The sequence below is a fragment of the Solanum lycopersicum genome, chromosome 4 (assembly GCF_036512215.1).
Source record: "Solanum lycopersicum chromosome 4, SLM_r2.1".
Classification (NCBI taxonomy): Eukaryota; Viridiplantae; Streptophyta; class Magnoliopsida; order Solanales; family Solanaceae; genus Solanum; species Solanum lycopersicum.
Window position 1 is genome coordinate 545,300 of NC_090803.1, and position 21,070 is coordinate 566,369.

General features: G+C 39.6%; 1 protein-coding gene across 8 annotated transcripts; it reads right to left on the bottom strand.

Moving 5' to 3' along the window:
• Positions 1 to 12,049: 12,049 nt before the first annotated feature.
• Positions 12,050 to 20,038, bottom strand: LOC101260715 (uncharacterized). 8 transcript variants are annotated; one of them, XM_010321201.4, is made up of 11 exons: positions 19,835 to 19,964; positions 18,100 to 18,334; positions 17,671 to 17,953; positions 16,817 to 16,975; positions 15,657 to 15,737; positions 14,746 to 14,832; positions 14,407 to 14,499; positions 14,181 to 14,324; positions 12,993 to 13,100; positions 12,455 to 12,506; positions 12,050 to 12,372 (listed from the first exon to the last, which is right to left on the bottom strand). In XM_010321201.4, the coding sequence occupies exons 2-11, from the start codon at positions 18,117 to 18,119 to the stop codon at positions 12,341 to 12,343; spliced, it is 1,059 nt and encodes a 352-aa protein (XP_010319503.1). In that variant the 5' UTR covers positions 18,120 to 18,334; positions 19,835 to 19,964; the 3' UTR covers positions 12,050 to 12,340. The 8 variants fall into 8 exon arrangements, 7 of the variants coding, with proteins under 7 accessions (XP_010319503.1, XP_010319500.1, XP_010319504.1 ...); XR_740966.4 differs by lacking the exon at positions 18,100 to 18,334 and having other exon boundaries at positions 12,993 to 13,117; positions 17,671 to 18,038; positions 19,835 to 20,031; XM_010321198.4 differs by lacking the exon at positions 18,100 to 18,334 and having other exon boundaries at positions 17,671 to 18,038; positions 19,835 to 20,038.
• Positions 20,039 to 21,070: the final 1,032 nt, after the last annotated feature.

The following is a 21,070-nucleotide window of genomic DNA, read 5'->3' on the forward strand; positions in this document are numbered from 1 at the left end:
TACGCCTCATTTCGACGATTTTCGTGTGCTATAGCACACCATTTTTTGGGTGATCCGGATTCCGACGTCAAAAATGCCAAATTTTTTCGTAGACGTCCGTCAATACCTTGTCTATGCATACGGTTTTCCATCACAGCTTGTCCGGCCCATTTGGAGGGTTAAACGAGCCCCGAAGCGAGCATACGCCTAATTTCGATGATTTTTGTGTGCTATAGCACACCATTTTTTGGGTGATCTGGATTCCGACGTCAAAAATGCCAAATTTGTTCGTAGACGTCTGTCAAGACCTCATCTATGCATACGGTTGGCCATCACGGCTTGTCCGGCCCATTTGGAGGATCAAACGAGCCCCGAAGCAAGCATACGCCTCATTTCAACGATTTTCATGTGCTATAGCACACCATTTTTTGGGTGATCCGATTTCCGACGTCAAAAATGCCAAATTTTTTTGTGGACGTCCGTCCAAAACTTGTCTATGCATACGGTTGGCCATCACGGCTTTTCCGGCCCATTTGGAAGGTCAAACAAGCCCCGAATCGAGCATACGCCTCCTTTCAACGATTTTCGTTTGCTATAGCACACCATTTTTTGGGTGATCCGGATTCCGACGTCAAAAATGCTAAATTTGTTCGTGGACGTCCGTCAAGACCTTTTCTATGCATACGGTTGGCCATCACGGCTTTTCCGGCCCATTTGGAGGGTCAAACGAGCCCCAAAGCGAGCATACGCCTCATTTCGACGATTTTCGTGTGCTATAGCACACCATTTTTTGGGTGATCTGGATTCCGACGTCAAAAATGCCAAATTTGTTCGTGGACGTCCGTCAAGACCTTGTCTATGCATACGGTTGGCCATCATGGCTTGTCCGGCCCATTTGGAGGGTCAAACGAGCCCCGAAGCGAGCATACGCCTCATTTCGACGATTTTCGTGTGCTATAGCACACCATTTTTTGGGTGATCCAGATTCCGACATCAAAAATGCCAAATTTGTTCGTGGACGTCTGTCAAGACTTTTTCTATGCATACGGTTGGCGATCACGGCTTGTCCGGCCAATTTGGAGGGTCAAACGAGCCCCGAAGCGAGCATACGCCTCATTTCGATGATTTTCGTGTGCCATAGCACACCATTTTTTGGGTGACCCAGATTCCGACGTCAAAAATGCCAAATTTATTCGTGAACGTCCGTCAAGACCTTGTCTATGAATACGGTTGGCCATCACAGCTTGTCCGGCCCATTTGGAGGGTCAAACGAGCTGCTAAGCGAGCATACGACTCTTTTCGACGATTTTCGTGTGCTATAGCACACCATTATTTGGGTGATCCGGATTTCGACGTCAAAAATGCCAAATTTGTTCGTGGACGCCCGCCAAGACCTTGTCTATGCATATGGTTGGCCATCACGGCTTGTTCGGCCCATTTGGAGGGTCAAATGAGCCCCGAAGCGAGCAAACGCCTCATTTCGACGATTTTCGTGTGCTATAGCACACCATTTTTTGGGTGATCCGGATTCCGACGTCAAAAATGCAAAATTTTTTCGTGGACGTCCGACAATACCTTGTCTATGCATACGGTTGGCCATCACGGCTTGGCCGACCCATTTGAAGGGTCAAACGAGCCCCTAAGCGAGCATACGCCTCATTTCGACGATTTTCGTGTTGTATAGCACACCATTTTTCGGGTGATCCGGATTCCGACGGCAAAAATGCAAAATTTATTCGTGGACGTCCGTCAAGACCTTGTCTATGCATACGGTTGGCCATCATGGCTTTTCCGGCCCAATTGGAGGGTTAAACGAGCCCCGAAGCGAGCAAACGCCTCATTTCGACGATTTTCGTGTGCTATAGCACACCATTTTTTGGATGATCCGGATTCTGACGTCAAAAATGCCAAATGTTTTCGTGGACGTCCGTCAAGACCTTATCTATGCATAAGGTTGGCCATCACGGCTTGTCCGGTCCATTTGGAGGGTCAAACGAGCCCCGAAGCGAGCATACGCCTCATTTCGACAATTTTTGTGTGCTATAGCACATCATTTTTTGGCTGATCCAGATTCCAACTTCAAAAATGCCAAATTTTTTTGTGGACGTCCGTCAAGACCTTGTATATGCATACGGTTGGCAATCACGGCTTGTCCGGCCCATTTGGAGGGTAAAACGAGCCCCGAAGCGAGCATAGGCCTCATTTCGACGATTTTCGTGTGCTATAGCACGCCATTTTTTGGATGATCCGGATTCCGACGTCAAAAATGCCAAATTTGTTCGTGGACGTACGTCAGACCTTGACAATGCATACGGTTGGCTATCACTGCTTGTCAAGCCCATTTGGAGGGTCAAATGAGCCTCGAAGCGAGCATACGCCTCATTTCGACGATTTTCGTGTGCTATAGCACACCATTTTTTGGGTGATCCGGATTCCAACGTCAAAAATGCCAAATTTTTTCGTAAACGTCCGTCAAGACCTTGTCTATGCATACGGTTGGCCATCACGGCTTGTCCGGCCCATTTGGAGGGTCAAACGAGCCCCGAAGCGAGCATACGCCTCATTTCGACGATTTTCGTGTTCTATAGCACACCATTTTTTGGGTGATCCGGAATCCGACGTCAAAAATGCCAAATGTTTTGGTGGACGTCCGTCAAGACCTTGTCTATGCATACAGTTGGCCATCACGGCTTTTCCGGCCCATTTGGAGGGTCAAATTAGCCCCGAAGCGAGCATACGCCTCATTTCGACGATTTTCGTGTGCTATAGCACACCATTTTTTGGGTGATCCGGATTCCAACGTCAAAAATTCCAAATTTTTTCGTGGACGTCCGTCAAGACGTTGTCTATGCATACGGGGTGCCATCACGGCTTGTCCGACCCATTTGGAGGGTCAAACGAGCCCCGAAGTGAGCATACGCCTCAATTTGACGATTTTCGTGTGCTATAGCACACCATTTTTTGGGTGATCTGGATTCCGACGTCAAAAATGCCAAATTTTCTCATGGACGTCCGTCAAGACCTTGTCTATGCATACGGTTGGCCATCACGGCTTGTCCAACCCATTTGGAGGGTCAAACGAGCCCCGAAGCGAGCATACACCTCATTTCGATAATTTTCGTGTGCTATAGCACACCATTTTTTGGGTGATCCGGATTCCGACGTCAAAAATGCCAAATGTTTTCGTGGACGTCAATCAAGACCTTGTCTATGCATAAGGTTGGCCATCATGGCTTGTCTGGCCCATTTGGAGGGTCAAACGAGCCCCGAAGCGATCATACGCCTCATTTCGACGATTATCGTGTGCTATAGCACACCATTTTTTGGGTGATCCGGACTTCGACGTCAAAAATGCCAAATTTGTTCGTGGACGTCCATCAAGACCTTTTCTATGCATACGGTTGGCCATCACGGCTTGTCCGGCCCATTTGGAGGGTCAAACGAGCCCCGAAGCGAGCATACGCCTCATTTCGACGATTTTCGTGTGCTATAGCACACCATTTTTTGGGTGATCCGGATTCCGATGTCAAAAATGCCAAATTTGTTCATGGACGTTCGTCAAGACCATGTCTATGCATACGGTTGGCCATCACGGATTGTCCGGCCCATTTGGAGGGTCAAACGAGCCTCAAAATGACCATACGCCTCATTTCGACGATTTTCGTGTGCTATAGCACACCATTTTTTGGGTGATCCGGATTCCGACGTCAAAAATGCCAAAGTTTTTCGTAAACGTCCGTCAAGACCTTGTCTATGCATACGCTTGGCCATCACGGCTTGTCCAGCCCATTTGGAGGGTCAAATGAGCCCCGAAGCGAGCATACGCCTCATTTCGACAATTTTCGTGTTCTATAGCACACCATTTTTTGGGTGATCCGGATTCCAACGTCAAAAATGCCAAATGTTTTCGTGGACGTCCGTCAAGACCTTGTCTATGCATACGGTTGGCCATCACAGCTTTTCCGGCCTATTTGGAGGGTCAAATGAGCCCCGAAGCGAGCATACGCCTCATTTCGACGATTTTCGTGTGCTATAGCACACCATTTTTTGGGTGATCCGGATTCCGACGTCAAAAATGCCAAATTTTTTCGTGGACGTCCGTCAAGACCTTGTCTATGCATACGGTTGTCCATCACGGCTTGTCCAACCCATTTGGAGGGTCAAACGAGCCCCGAAGCGAGCATACGCCTCATTTCAATGATTTTCGTGTGCTATAGCACACCATTTTTTGGGTGATCCAGATTCCGACGTCAAAAATGCCAAATTTTTTCGTGGACGTCAATCAAGACCTTTTCTATGCATAAGGTTGGCCATCACGGCTTTTCCGGCCCATTTGGAGGGTCAAACGAGCCCCGAAGCGATCATACGCCTCATTTCGATGATTTTTGTGTGCTATAGCACACCATTTTTTGGGTGATCCGGATTCCGACGTCAAAAATGCCAAATTTGTTCCTGGACGTCCGTCAAGACCATTTCTATGCATACGGTCGGCCATCACGGCTTGTCCAGCTTATTTAGAGGGTCAAACGAGCCCCGAAGCGAGCATACGCCTCATTTCGATGATTTTCGTGTTCTATAGAACACCATTTTTTGGGTGATCCGAATTCCGACATTAAAAATGCCAAATTTGTTCGTGGACGTCCGTCAAGACCTTGTCTATGCATACGGTTGGCCATCACGGCTTGTCCGGCCCATTTGGAGGGTCAAACAAGCCCCGAAGCAAGCATACGCCTAATTTCGACAATTTTCGTGTGCTATAGCACACCATTTTTTGGGTGATCCGGATTCCGACGTCAAAAATGCCAAATTTTTTCGTAGACGTCCGTCAAGACCTTGTATATGCATACGGTTGGCCATCACGGCTTTTCCGGCCCACTTGGAGGGTCAAACGAGCCTCAAAGCGAGCATACGCCTCATTTCGACGATTTTCGTGTTCTATAGCACACCATTTTTTGGGTGATCCGAATTCTTACGTCAAAAATTCCAAATTTGTTCGTGAACGTTCGTCAAGACCTTGTCTATGCATACGGTTGACCGTCACGGCTTGTCCGGCCCATTTGGAGGGTCAAACAAGCCCCGAAGCAAGCATACGCCTCATTTCGACGATTTCGTGTGCTATAGCACACCATTTTTTGGGTGATCCGGATTCCGACGTCAAAAATTCCAAATTTTTTCGTAATCGTCCGTCAAGACCTTGTCTATGCATACGGTTGGCCATCACGGCTTGTCCGGCCCATTTGGAGGGTCAAACGAGCCCCAAAGCGAGCATACGCCTCATTTCGACGATTTTCGTGTTCTATAGCACACCATTTTTTGGGTGATCCGAATTCCGACGTCAAAAATTCCAAATTTGTTCGTGGATGTCCGTCAAGACCTTGTCTATGCATACGGTTGGCCATCACGGCATGTCCGGCCCATTTGGAGGGTCAAACGAGCCCCGAAGCGAGCATACGCCTCATTTCGACGATTTTCGTGTGCTATAGCATCAAAAAGGCCAAATTTTTTAGTGGACGTCCGTAAAGACCTTGTCTATGCATACGGTTGGCCATCACGGCTTGTCCGTCCCATTTGGAGGGTCAAACGATCCCCGAAGCGAGCATACGCCTCATTTCGACGATTTTCGTGTGCTATAGCACACCATTTTTTGGGTGATCCGGATTCCGACGTCAAAAATGCCAAATTTTTTAGTGAACGTCCGTCAAGACCTTGTCTATGCATACGGTTGGCCATCACGGCTTGTCCGGCCCATTTGGAGGGTCAAACGAGCCCCGAAGCGAGCATACGCCCCATTTCGACGATTTTCGTGTGCTATAGCACACCATTTTTTGGGTGATCCGGATTCCGACGTCAAAAATGCCAAATTTTTTCGTGGACGTCCGTCAAGACCCTGTCTATGCATACGGTTTGCTATCACGGCTTGTTCGGCCCATTTGGAGGGTCAAACGAGCCCCGAAGCGAGCATACGCCTCATTTCGACGATTTTCGTGTGCTATAGCACACCATTTTTTGGGTGATCCGGATTCCGACGTCTAAAATGCCAAATTTTTTCGTGGACGTCCGTCAAGACCTTGTATATGCATACTGTTGGCCATCACGGCTTGTCCGGCCCATTTAGAGGGTCAAATGAGCCCCGAAGCGAGCATACGCCTCATTTCGACGATTTTCGTGTGCTATAGCACACCATTTTTTGCGTGATCCGAATTCCGACATCAAAAATGCCAAATTTGTTCGTGGACGTCCGTCAAGACCTTGTCTATGCATACGGTTGGCCATCACAGCTCGTCCGGCCCATTTGGAGGGTCAAACGAGCCCCGAAGCGAGCATACGCCTCATTTCGACGATTTTCGTGTGCTATAGCACACCATTTTTTGGGTGATCCGGATTCCGACGTCAGAAATTCCAAATTTGTTCCTGGACGTCCGTCAAGACCATTTCTATGCATACGGTCGGTCATCACGGCTTGTCCGGCCCATTTGGAGGGTCAAACGAGCCCCGAAGCGAGCATACGCCTCATTTCGACGAATTTCGTGTGCTATAGCACACCATTTTTTGGGTGATCCGGATTCTGACGTCAAAAATACTAAATTTTTTCGTGGACGTCCGTCAAGACCTTGTCTATGCATACGCTTGTCTATTCATATGGTTGGACCTCACGGCCCATCCGACCCGTTTTGAAGGTTAAACGAGCCTCGAAGCGAGCATACCCCTCATTTCAATGATTTTCGTGTGCTATTGCAAACCATTTTTTGGGTGATCCAGATTCTGACGTCAAAAATGCCAAATTTTTTTGTGGACGTTCGTCAAGACCTTGTCTATGCATCCGGTTGTCCCTCAAGGCCCGTCCGACCCATTTTGAAGGTCAAACGAGCCCTGAAGCGAGCATATCCCTCATTTCGATGATTTTCGTGCGCTATAGCAAATCATTTTTGTGTGATCCAGATTTCGACGTCAAAAATGCCAAATTTTTTTGTGAATGTCCGTCAAGACCTTATCTATGCATCCGGTTGGCCCTTACGGCCCGTCTGACCCATTTTGAAGGTCAAACGAGCCCCTAAGTGCGCATACCCTTCATTTCAAAAAATTTCGTGTGCAATGGCAAACCATTTTTTGGGTGATCCGGATTCCGACGTCAAAAATGCCAAATTTTTTTTAGGACGTCCGTCAAGACCTTATCTATGCATTCGGTTGGCCCTCACGGCCCGTCCGACGCATTTTGAAGGACAAAGGAGCCCCGAAGCGAGCATACCTCTCATTTCAACGATTTTCGTGTGCCATATCAAACCATTTTTTGGGTTATCCGGATTAAGACGTCCAAAATTCCAAAAATTTTTGTGGACGTCCGTCAATACCTTGGCTATGCATACACTGGGTCATCATGGCCAATCCAACTCATTTTGAAGGTCAAACGAGCCCCGAAGCGAGCATACCCCTCATTTCAACGATTTTTGTGTGCTATAGCAAACCATTTTTTGGGTTATCCGGATTAAGACGTCGGAAATTCCAAAAAAAATTGTAGACGTCCGTCAAGACCTTGGCTATGCAGACAGTTGGTCATCACGGACAATCCAACTCATTTTCAAGCTCAAACAAGCCCCGAAGCGCGCATACCCCCCATTTCGATGATTTTCGTGTGCTATAGCAAACCATCTTTTGAGTTATCCGGATTCCGACGTCAAAAATGCCAAAATTTTTTGTGGAAGTCCTTCAAGACCTTTTCTATGCAGCTGGTTGGCCCTCATTCCAGTCCGACCCATTTTGAAGGTCAAACGAGCCCCGAAGCGAGCATACCCCTCATTTCGATGATTTTCGTGTGCTATAGCAAACCATTTTTTGGGTGATCCAGATTAAGACGTCCAAAATTCACAAAATTACTGTGGATGTCCGTCAACACCTTGTCTATGCATCTGGTTAGCCCTCACGACCAGTCCGACCCATTTTGAAGGTCAAACGAGCCCCAAAGCGAGCATACCCCTCATTTCGACGATTTTCGTGTGCTATAGCAAACCATTTTTTGGGTGATCCGAATTAAGACTTCAAAAATTCCAAAAAATTTTGTGGACGTCCGTCAATACCTTGGATATGCATCTAGTTGGACATCACGGCAAATCCAACTCATTTTCAAGGTCAAACGAGCCCCGAAGCGCGCATACCCCCTATTTAGACGATTTTCATGTGCTATATCAAACCATTTTTAGGGTGATCCGGATTTCGACGTCAAAAATGCAAAAAAATTTTGTGGACATGCGTCAAGACCTTGGCTATGCATCCAGTTGGACCTCACGGCCAGTCCGACCAATTTTCAAGGTCAAACGAGCCTCGAAGCGTGCATACCCCCCATTTCGATGATTTTCGTGTGCTATAGCAAACCATTTTTTGGATGATCCGAATTAAGACGTCAAAAATTCCAAAAAATTTTATTGACGTCCGTCAATACCTTGGCTATGCATACAGTGTGCCATCACAGCCAATCCAACTCATTTTCAAGGTCAAACGAGCCTCGAAGCGCGCATACCCCCCCCCCCATTTCGACGATTTTCATGTGCTATAGCAAACAATTTTTTGGGTTATCCGGATTCCGACGTCAAAAATGCCAAATTTTTTGTGGACGTCTGTCAAGACCTTGTCTATGCAGCCGGTTGGCCCTCACGGTCATTTCGACCAATTTTTAAAGTCAAACGAGCTTTGAAGCGAGCATACCCCTCATTTCGACGATTTTCGTCTAACTATAGCAAACTATTTTTTGGGTGATCCGAATTAAGACGTCAAAAATTCCAAAAAATTTTGTGGACGTCCATCAATACCTTGGCTATGCAGCCAGTTGGCCATCACGGCCAATCCAACTCATTTTGAAGGTCAAACGAGCCCCGAAGCGAGCATACCCCTCTTTTCGACGATTTTCGTGTGCAATAGCAAATCATTTTTTGGGTGATTCGGATTAAGACGTCAAAAATTCCAAAATTTTTTGTGGACGTCCGTCAATACCTTTTTTATGCAGCCAGTTGTCCATCACGGCCAATCCAACTCATTTTCAAGGTCAAACGAGCCTCGAAGCGCGCATACCCCCCATTTCGACGATTTTTGTGTGCTATACCAAACCATTTTTTGGGTTATCCGGATTCCAACGTCAAAAATGCCAAATTTTTTTGTGGACGTCCGTCAGGACCTTGGCTATGCAGCCGGTCTGACCTCATGGACATTCCGACCCATTTTGAAGGTCAAACGAGCCCCGAAGCGAGCATACACCTAAGTTCAACGATTTTCGTGTGCTATAGCAAACCATTTTTTGGGTTATCCGGATTAAGACGTCAAAAGTTCCAAATTTTTTGTGGACGTCCGTCAATACCTTGGCTATGCATCCAGGTTGCCATCACGGCCAATCCAACTCATTTTCAAGGTCAAACGAGCCCTGAAGCGCGCATACCCCTCCCCCCTATTTCGACGATTTTCGTAAGCAATAGCATACCATTTTTTAGATGATTCGGATTTCGACGTCAAAAATGCCAAAAAAAATTTGTGGACGTCCCTTAAGACCTTGTCTATGCATCTGGTTGTCCCTCATGGCCAGTCCAACCCATTTTGAAGGTCAAATGAGCCCCGAAGCGCATACCCTCCATTTCAACGATTTTCTTGTGCTATAGCAAACCATTTTTTGGGTGATCCGGATTCCGACGTTAAAAATGCCATATTTTTTTGTGGACGTCTGTCAAGACCTTGGCTATGCATCCGATTTTCCTTCATGGACATTCCAACCCATTTTCAAGGTCAAACGAGCCCCGAAGTGCGCATCCCCCCCCCCCCATTTCGATGATTTTTGTGTGCTATAGCAAAATCATTTTCTGGGTGATCCGGATTCCGACATCAAAAATGCCAAAATATTTTGTGGACGTCCTTCAATACCTTGGCTATGCATCCGGTTGGCCCTCACGGCAATTCCGACCTATTTTCAAGTTCAAACGAGCCCCGGAACGCACATTCACATTTCGTCGATTTTCGTGTGCTATAGCAAACTATTATTTGGGTGATCCGGATTCTGACTTTACAAGGGCAAATTATTGATCATAATCTAAGAGTCCACACATTTTTTATATTATTATGCTATATTTTTAAATTGAATGATTGACATATTATTACATGTATAATTATTTACTATTTTACAAAAATATGTGTGAATACATGGTTCGAGCTAAGGTCAAATAAGGCATTGAAGAAACGAAAAATATATTAAAGAGACATAATGTTTAACATCGTTTAGACAATTGACATATATATGACAAAACTAATATAACATATAACATAAAAGTTATTGACATAATATTTTTTTTCTCTCAAACTAAAACTCTTTAGTGATTATGTTATTAATGTTTTTGGGTCTAAAAGAAAAATCTTTACTTTATAAAAGTCAAAAAAAAAAACTCCAAGAAATTGGTTACCCAAATATAAAAGATTTATATCTTTCTTTTGTGGAAAGAGTAAAAAAATAATTACGATAAGTTCTCCGTCAATTGAAATAAGATAAGAAAATCAAAACAAATTAAAATCAAACAAACATAATAGAGAATTAGAGATAATCTCAACAAGTTAGAAGGAAATTCTAATTTTATTAGTATAGTTAATTAGTTTGAAGTCGTGGCACATATTATATATAGCTAAATATATTATCTAGGGAAAAAAGAATTTAGTGAGCTGCATGGATTGGGAAAAGTCCAAGTAAAGCTTAGAACAGTTATTATTGTATGATTAGATGATATCGACTGGTTTTAAAATATTTGATATTAAGTTGAGACTTGAAAATAAATATATATTATTAGGAATAGAAAAAAGATTTGTTTCAAATTGAGCTGATTTCCTTAATTCATTCTACTGGCACATGTATTAAATAAAATATCCGTTTATGTATTTTCGAACTATCGAATGAAAATTTTTTTGTTAATACTTTCTCTATTTTAAATATTTGATATTAAATTGAGACTTGAAAATAAATATGTATTATTGGAATAGGAAAAAGATTTGTTTCAAATTGAGCTGATTTCCTTATCCCATTCTACTGGCACATGTATTAAATAAAATATTCGTACTCCGTTTACGTATTTTCGAACTATCTAATGAAAATATTTTTTGTTAATATTTTCTCTATTTCAAAATAAGTGAATTGTTAAGTATTTCAAAATAAGTAAATTGTTACGACATTTTTATAGTTCAAATTAGTTGAATTGTTCAATCTTCAAGAATAATTTTAGAGAACTCTGCATCTTTTACCCTTCATTTGAATTTGCAATATGGTGAGTTCAAAAAGGCTTTAATTGCTTGGTTAGTCATTGTAAGGAATAATTTGACAACAATTGAAAAGAGTAAAAATGGAAAGTAATGTCTTAAATATTGTTTTTTAAAAGGTCTATACTGTTCTCAACAATTCACTTATTTTGAAATGGAAAGTAATAATTTAAAATTTGATCAGAATCGTTACGCTAAAAGTTAAAAAATTGTCCCTAAAGTCTTTTTGCAAATTTTTGATTATACAAGCAAGAGTTATTCACCAACAACTATTTTATTTGATCAAAGGTAGATGACTCTTGCAATTTTACAATGACACAACACACCTCCTATGTCATAACACAGAAAAAGAAAAACAGTAAACAGGGCAATCTCAAGTTAATGAAAAACTGGCTTAAACCTTGTCGACGAAAAAGAAGAAAAAAAGGAAAGGAAGGATGGTAATGAGTGCCAATGGAGAAGAGTTAACATAAGCCAAATTAGTAGATGGTGAAGGGCCACCAGCCATGCCAGGCATATACGGCATGTCAGTAGTGCTGCCGGGATCATCACCATATTGGGCTACCACAACAACAATTAAAATTCCCAAACAGCCAACAAACATAGCAGTTAGAACCATTGTATATAATCAAACCTGTAAATTTCTTGCTTTTGCTTGAACATTATGACATCTTAGCTATGTGTATTTATATTGTATGGAGAACCTAGACGATGTTTTCTTGTCGATGTATGTTAAAAAAATTTAACTTGTGTGTTGTATACAGCTAGCTAGGAAGAAGATTAAACGGGGAATCCAATGTGAAATGTGAAAAAGAACCCTCTCATCACTAAGATTTCAAAGCCAACGATTAATCCCACCCCTAATTAAATTTTTAAAAGTTGTCAATTCCAATAACATTAATCCATTAAACAATATTAGTATAATACGCGCAATGCACCGTCTTCATAGGCATAATCCTTTAAGGTTGTTGGCATTGGCAAAAAATAGAAAAACTTCACCCTGAGAAAATACCAATCTTAGAGGCTGGCACGTTCGTCTGTACCATTGCAACATTTTTCAGCCATGGAGTCGTTTTCAAGTGCCCTTTTGTCATTTCTCTATCTCCTCCTGGATTTGACCATCTGCATTAACACATGAAGTTAGATAAAACATTGATGATGACACGAAATGAGTCTAGCCCTTCAACAAAGTTTTAAACCTCACCAGCAAGTTCAACAGCAATGTTCGCCTGAGCATCTGCATCAGAGTTTGACTCCTGCGAAAAGAGAGTTTGCAATGGGTTAAAACCTCAAAACCAGCAAAGGTAATTCCAAAAGAATAATGAGGCAGGTTTTATGTTGTTTGGGGTTTTTATTTGGCATAATACATATATTGAATCCTAAACTTAGCTTCAAATTTTAACTTTGACCTCCAACTTTCATAATGCACAAACAAGCACTTTAACTATCCAACTTTTAAATAAATAAACACATGAGTCCTACATGGTACAATACACGTAGGACAAAAAATGACATGTAGGACATGTGTGTCTATTTGTTCAACTTTATACAAGTTTAAGCGTCTACTTGTGCACACCCAAAGTTGAAGAGCATAAATGTGATTCGAAGCCAAGTTAAAGGGCATATTTATGTATTATGCCTTTTTATTTATATAGAAAGCATGTCATGTACAGATGGACAAGAATGTAAAATGAAAATTATGCATACCAAGACCAAATAATAGAGATGATTTACAGAATTACCCGAAGGACATGAATGATTCGGAAAGAAAGAAATCTGTCTTTCAGTTGTTTTGCCTGCTCATACAATGAGGAGATGTTTTGATTTTTAACCTTCCATAGGCCCTGGATCTATTTGACAAACAACACTTAACAAATTCAAATATCAAAGGGATTAATAAAAGAGAGAATGAGACTAAGAAATCATACTGCTTAGTATAAACAAGTAATTAGGACAACTAATTTGTAAAGTAATAATCATAACTGCTTTGAAGTAACTAACCATGCAAAAACAATATAGCATCAGATCAACTTTATGATGTGCAGTATGGCATATCAAGGGAAAGATGACAAGCTCATCCAACATTTCACAGGGACCATACAAAGATGAATCATGAATACATGCTCATTTATTCCCTAGCAAGAGAATTCTTCGTTATGTAAGAAACCTTTTGGCCAACTTCATCCCTATTTGCCTTCTATTTATCTTTTACCAGTCATGAGAATTTTTCCTATATGTAAGAGAACATATCGTCCACTTCTTCTGCCTTCTCTTTACCATTTTTTGTAGCAGGAGTCTCTCTCTTCTAGGTTTCTCCGACTTTTCCATGTACATCATTCTTCGATTGGCTTTGTCACTAAAAGGATGCAGTAATTAACTAAAAAATACTAGTTAAGATTTCCTCATTGCTTCAAAATGCTCTGAACAGGATTGTCCACAACTAGTTAACACACCTTTCATTAAATAGGGGGACCTGATTATCATCAATTAAGAGACTCCATCGTTTCTTTCTCCTACACTGTTATTTGTTTGATTGTAAGGTTCTAGTATTACTTATGCCAGAGGTGAGAAGTGCTCTTTCGTAGAACAAAGCGATTAAGCAGAAATGATCAGAAGGGCATAATATGTGACTACCTCAACGAGTAATGAACAAGCGATTAAGAAAATGTCAAGAGCGGCCTGTAGAAATGCTACCTGCTAGACCTTTATAATGCAACAGGGGTTCCATGCATGCTTATGAGCCCCTTCCCCCAAAAAAGGTGAATTCTATTGATTCTATTATACGATGAAAAGAGTAACTTAGCTTAAGCATAATATCATGTTAAGAGACGGAAATTTGAGGAGTTTCATAGTATGTCAAAGGACAAGACCCCGCTCAAGCACACAGAAGAAGAGATAAGACTCCAAATACATAGATCTGAAAAACTAACCTGCATACAAACAAGTTTGGAGTCCCCCTGAACCCGAATACTTGTAAACCCTTTGCTAAGTGCATAGTTCAACCCCAAAATAATGGCTCGATATTCTGCAGCATTATTTGTTGCAACTCCTAAACCTTCACGTAGCCTACAGATCTTTTATTTGGAAGGCTATAAATTATAAGTTTGATGAACAAGGGAAAAAAACAAAACAAATCTGAAAGTTCATGACTATTACAAAACTGCCATCGTCAGCCCGCAGGATAGCTCCTGCACCAGCTAGTCCAGGATTTCCTTTTGAAGCACCATCAAATTCAAGAGTACAAGACTGCTGCTGACAATAACAATGATAAGGTTCTTCGCACACGATACCATAAACCATCTAATATTTCATAAAAGCTCAGATTTCACTTTTCACAACTAATTTTGTAAATTGAGATTTTTGTATTTGTTAGCCCATCAAGTATAAATGACATCCTCCCTTGCTACTTTTTTAAAAAAATTAAGCAGTTTGCTTTTTTTAAATATTTACAAAAATGCATTTATGTTTTAGAATTATCCATCATTTAACACTCACACCAGATAGCGGAGCTTGGACACCCTTATGATCATCTAACTTGACATGCTTTGTTAGGGAATCATCATTTGAAATAACAGCTACATCCTGCAAAAGAAAGATGGCCAAAAAGAAAAAGTTTCCAGAACAATGTCAAGCCAAACACATTATGCAGGGAAGAGAATACAATGAATCATTACTGTACTACTTAAAGACAAACAAATACATGAACCACCTTTCGACAACGTGGATAGAAGTACACAGTTCACTTCGACAGGAGTTTGCAAATAAACATCAATTAACAATTGCAACTCTATGTGCTTCATATACAAAAAGATACTGCAATTCATCGGATTAAAATCCAACCAACCCCAAAATGTTTGCTTTTAACCGATGGGTGGCTTAGTTCTTGTTCAAACTTCGATGCTTAATGCAGAATTTGCAAAATACTAAGCGTTCCTTTTGATGGATGGAAAGTACATATAAATATTTTAGCTAAATCCCTGATCCTCAAATCTTTTGGCCTTTTTGTTAGTTTTGTTCGGTGCTGTATCTGTAGACTGTAGATATGACATACCATGCCTTATTTAGGGTGCTGACGAATGTAACATGTTACCGATTTCAAAAATAAAAAAAAGGCAGGGCTATTTATGAGAAAAAAAATGTCTTTTAGAATTAGTGAATATTCTTCCGTACTTCTAAACCATTACTTATGGCATCTTAAAGAGCATTTGCAAGGAAACTCCTAACATTAAGAGCATGCTTCAGTTGCATACACAATGTGTACACCGATTTTTTTAGGAGCCAAACAACTTTAGGAAAATAAAGTAATTAAACTCTAAGTGTAGAGTAAGAAGTGAAGAAATCACAGATGCAACTGCTACAAACCCGAATACATCTTACACAAATTAACCTAATATGGCCCACCATACCGCATATTCTGACCACATTACATCCTGTGACCTCTTCTTTGTCATATGTTCAGGCATTCCACCTTTTGAAGAAGAAGGTTGCTGCAAGAAATGAAATTCTAATGAATTGGTATGACCAATCAAAAAAAAAAAAAAGAGGAAAATGTGTCAATTTCTGGCAATTGCACCCTTTACGATCACAAGCAGTTTACCTGACTGACCAGCATGTGCTTATTATTCCCAAAGAGTGACAAGAGAAAAGTATACATAGAAAGAAAATAAGAGAATATTAAATAAAGGATTGGAGAAAGTTAAGGATCTTTGCTGCCAATGTTCATTGAATTACCACATGAAACAGGAATGTCACATCATACAGGAAATTAACCTGGAGAGAGTAACCTACAATTCATGCATCAAGTGCATGCAATGATGATCTCTTCATGTTGATTATATTAACATAGAAGAAAAAGAAAATAAATCTGTACACCAAACATAATGTAATGCAATGAAACTCTAAGCTTTTTTTTTCCTTTTTGGGAGTAATATTTGTTGATAAAGTGAGGTTGCTGTATAAAATTTGGAAATTTTCAGTTTAATTTGGGGATGCAGTGCTGTAATTCATCCCTGCTATAGCATATAAAGGCAAAAGTAGAGTGTTTTAGATAGCAGTATATAATCTGGAATCTATCACTTTAGTTTGAGATGTTGTCCTAGGTCATCCTTTCTATACCTTACAGGCAAATGTAGTTTCCAGTAGCTCTTCACTATTCTTATTCCTAACTCTTTGGACACAAGATACAAAATCCGCTACTCGTGTCAAGGTCCTTTTTCCAGATCTCAATTTCAATAAATACACAAGAGTTCCGAGGTTTCTTCAGCTAACTGTTTTTTCCTTTATTTGAAGTTCCAGCAGCAAAAATAGGTGAATTCCAGCATTCATTTAGGATTGTATGGGATGATCTGAATGATCAAGTGGAAAGGGAATTTCCTAGAATCAAGTAGCTCTGTCAAAGAAACTTGCAGATTAAGATCTGTTTCACATCAACCTCACAACAGAATTCATTAGTCCAAATTTAGATCAGATTGGCATTATCCCCCACCTAGGTGGAAACCTCATAAAACGAATACTTAAATCACTAAAAATAAGTAGTAGATCTCAGGAATTACACATATTGGCTTACCTGAAAAGGGCATGGTACTAGGGTCCCAAAGAGATCTTCAGTAAGATCAGCAGCCCTGATAGAGTAAAGAGCATTTTTAAGCCCACAAGAGAGAAGGTAGTCCTCTGTGTCCTTAGGCATAGCATAGCCTTTATACACACTTACAGGGGGGTCACATATCTGTCAGGAAAAGGAAGCAGCAGAAAACAACTGATTAGCTCATTGCAAGTGAACATCTTCACCGGGAGAAAAATCACACAAGCATCATGTATAGGCTGTAAAGTTCAATCAATCCATACAAAATGATCTCAAAGACGCCAGTTGACAATTATTCAGGAGAAAAATGGATGACATCTGATAACAGGCAGATCAGTATGGAAAAAAAAGCATATGTACAGAATGTGAAAAAAAAAATTGTGAACTATCCCGATGATGCAGAGAGGAAGTGAGAGACAAAGAGAAACAAAGATAGAGAGAAGGGGTTGTAGAAGTAAAAGGAGAAAGAATAACCAATAGAAGGATAAACACTCAACTCACTTAAACTATCTTTTTGTGATTCCTTTCATACTTGAAAGACATTGGTTAACAACAGTAATTGGACCAAAGAAATACGTCCTGGAGACATCTGATTAATTGACATACACTCACGATCGATTTCCTAGACTGTTATTGAAGAAGTCCAAACACACCTGGCTAAAAGTTTAGGTAAACAATATAGATTAATCATTGATAAACTAGGTTCTAACACAGAAAGAAAGAACCAGTAGCTTTACTATAGCAGTGTATTTATATGTATACTCTGCAAATTAACAATCCTCCAAGAACAATAGAAACATTCAATAAGATCAATAAATGAGAGAGATAATAGTGGTTACAGAGGATCCGACTTGAGTTTGACAATCACTCAAGTTTTTGTAGACTCCAACCAGATTTCCTTTCCTAACAACAAAGAAACCATCTCTATCTTCCTTCATTTGTGGAGTAAGATCAGACTTCTGTGAGCTAGAACTCTCCCCTCTAGACTTTTTGGATGAATAGCAGCGAACGCAAATTTGCTTAAAGAATAAGTCAGAATCAACTTTTGCGGTTGCAGTAAATCCAACACATGTCCTCCATGAAAGAGCTGAAAATACACCAATGGAACTCTTCGCAGCACGTCTGCTAGTCCTTGTAAAAGTTGCCGCAGAACATGCATTAAACAAGATGTTCATTACACAGGGAATCTCTCAGACACTACCAGTTTCTGAAAAAATAGAAAAACACAAGGAAAAAAAAAGAAAACAAAATCATTTCTGTTCATTCACCTGATACAATATGTATGCATTTAACTTCCCTAAAACTTTCATTTTCCGAGTAGAAGAATAGAGATGCATCTAACTTCCCTAGATCTTTCCTTTTCCGAGCAGAAAATAGAGGAAAGATAACATTTGATTATTCAGCCAGTTTCTTCTGTGTTCCACTTCTATAAACATGTTGCCAAGTGAGAATTCTAGTACACAGCTCACCAAGTTCAAGAATTAGGAAAATATTTACCGGCACCTGGTGTTTTACACAAAATTAGACAATTAAACTAAAAAATGTTATTCACAAATTAAGGTGAGTTAGTTTATTCATTAATTTTCTTTCTGAGGTGATGAACCATTGCTATGGTTTTTAAAGCGTTTTTTCTAATATCTTAAATTATCGTTTAGCATATTTTATGACGGATATGTAATACTACTATAGTTACATGGGTCATGGGTATAAAGTAAGTGGATATTACTCCCTACATTCCCTTACTTGTCCAGAATATTAAAACAAGATTTTACCTTTACATGTAGAAAATCGAGAGAGAATTAATTATTTTATCCAATTTTACCCCAATCACTAAGTGATTAAATCCAAAACTAATTGAAGTACAGGCAGTCAAATTTTAGATTTCTAAAGTACTATTTAAGTGGATAATTTAGTAAAACAAACACTTGATTAACTTTTTTTAAATGAAGTGCAAAATGCAAATTGGATAAGTACACGATAACGGAGGGATTAAGAAAAAATAGTTATGTCATGTGCAAAACACATTTTGTTTAACCATTATTAGATTAAAAGTTCAAGCTTAGAAATAACGAAAAAAATCCAAATATGTCATCAATGTATTCGAAATTAAGCAAATATGCCCAAATACATGCTCTTACCATTCAATATTTGGTTCAAGTATGCCTTCAATCTAACTGGAACCTCAACTAACCTAATCAGTTGATCAATAAGCAAAAAGGAGCCAAATATGTCCTTAAAGTAATGAAACTGAACAAATATGTCCTTCGTTAATAAAACACATGAAAGATGCTCTTAACACAAGCTCCACTACTTTTTGTTTTTCTCATTACATGATAGAAATTATTTTGTTCTCAATTTAGGACACAAGTGTAGTGTGGTGTAGTGTAGAGAATTCGTGAATCGACAGTAAAAAACTCATAAAATTGACGAACAAAATTATTTATAAATTACAATTTTTTATCACCGAAGATATGAACTTCCTTACATCAATACATTGTTTATATCGTCAGTAGTCAGTACGTTGAAAAAAATATTAACTTAGACATTGGTGCTTGGTTTTGGTTGTTACATAAACACTAATAGAAAAGAAATATTAAACTTGTACATATTAAAGAAATATTTAACTTGTTAACAAAGGATACATCTGCTTTTGTATATGTAAGAGCATATTTGGCCCTTTTCAGAAGAACTTTCTTTTCATTCTGCTTATATACTAATCCAGTTCTAAAGAAGTTTCTTTTTCGTTTACATAGCAGTAGCACAAGATAACTTAATGGTTTTTTAAGGAAGTGTATTAGGGCACAAAATCCAAACTTTGGGTCATTCCATCACCTAAAAGCCATTATTTATCACAATCTAATCCTCAAAACACATAGAAAAGTTCCAAAATCTCTAAATGGGTTTACTTACATTGCGAAGTGGAAAATGACAAACGAAATTAGAACCCTAATTTTTGGGGAAAATTCAAAAATCAATGAATTAAGCTAACAAATACAATCATACCGTGAATTGCAGAATGAAACTGCAGCAATCTTACGTAGCCCTTCGGGTATGAAGAAGACCCTCTTAGGGAGCTTGGAGCTTGGGGTTGGTGGTGGGGGTGGGGTGAGAGTGGGGGTGGGGTGGGGTGGGTTATGGGGTGGGTGGTACTGGGTAGTCTTTTACTTTTCAACAGTGGTTACTGCTGTTGGCGGTAACCCGGTATTGGCTCCGGTCCGGTTCAAGTTCTGTCTTTTATCTTTGTTTTTTTAAAAAAAAAAAAAGGTAACAATTATCTTTGTTTCTTTTTCTTTATAAAAATAGTTCAAAAATATACTATTCTTTTGTTCGTTATAATATCGTCTATCAAAATATATTTTGGTTATACTTTTGGTTCAAATACACTTTTTCCCATCATACTTTAGCACAAATTATTCTTAATTTGAGTTTCAAATTAAAATTAAATGACTCATTTTAATTCTAAATACTCAATTTTTTGACACCCACTTATTTAACTCGATGCATACCATCATATTTTAGCACAAATTATTCTTAATTTGAGTTTCAAATTAAAATTAAATAACTCATTTCAATTTTAAATACTCAATTTTTTTAGACACTCACTTATTTAACTCGATGCATACCTAGGGATTTCATGATGTATTAAAAGTATGACTTGCAATAAGGATTGAAGAGGTTTAGTTAATTAAATGGTTCTTGAGACAAGTAAGGATGTAGTTAACTATTAAGTAAAATATTGAGCGAGCAAGTAATTTTTTGAATGAGCTTCTATAAGTTTGTGTTCAGTTTACTTAGAATTGAAATTTACCTAGTTTATAACATGAAATATAAGTTATGATGTGGATTGATCTTTCGATATAATTGGTGTTTGCTTGTGATTGAATTGATACTGAAGATGTTTAGTTAATTAACTAATCCTTGAGACAAGTAAGGAAGTAGTTAACTTTTAAGTAAAATATTGAGTAGGTAATTTTTTGAATGAGCTTCTATGAATTTGTGTTCAGTTTATTTGAAGTTGGAATTTACCTAGTTTATAACATGGAATATAAGTTTTCATGTGGATTGGTCTTTCGATATAATTGGTGTTTGCTTGTGATTGAATTGATGTTTATTTTTACGATAAGCATGTAAATTATCGAACTGTCTATTTTATTGATGTTTTTTTTTTTGAAATCTCAGGATAATTCACAATCGCTACAAGCTTCGCTGTGGCTTTTTTGGTGAGCTGTGCTCACTAGA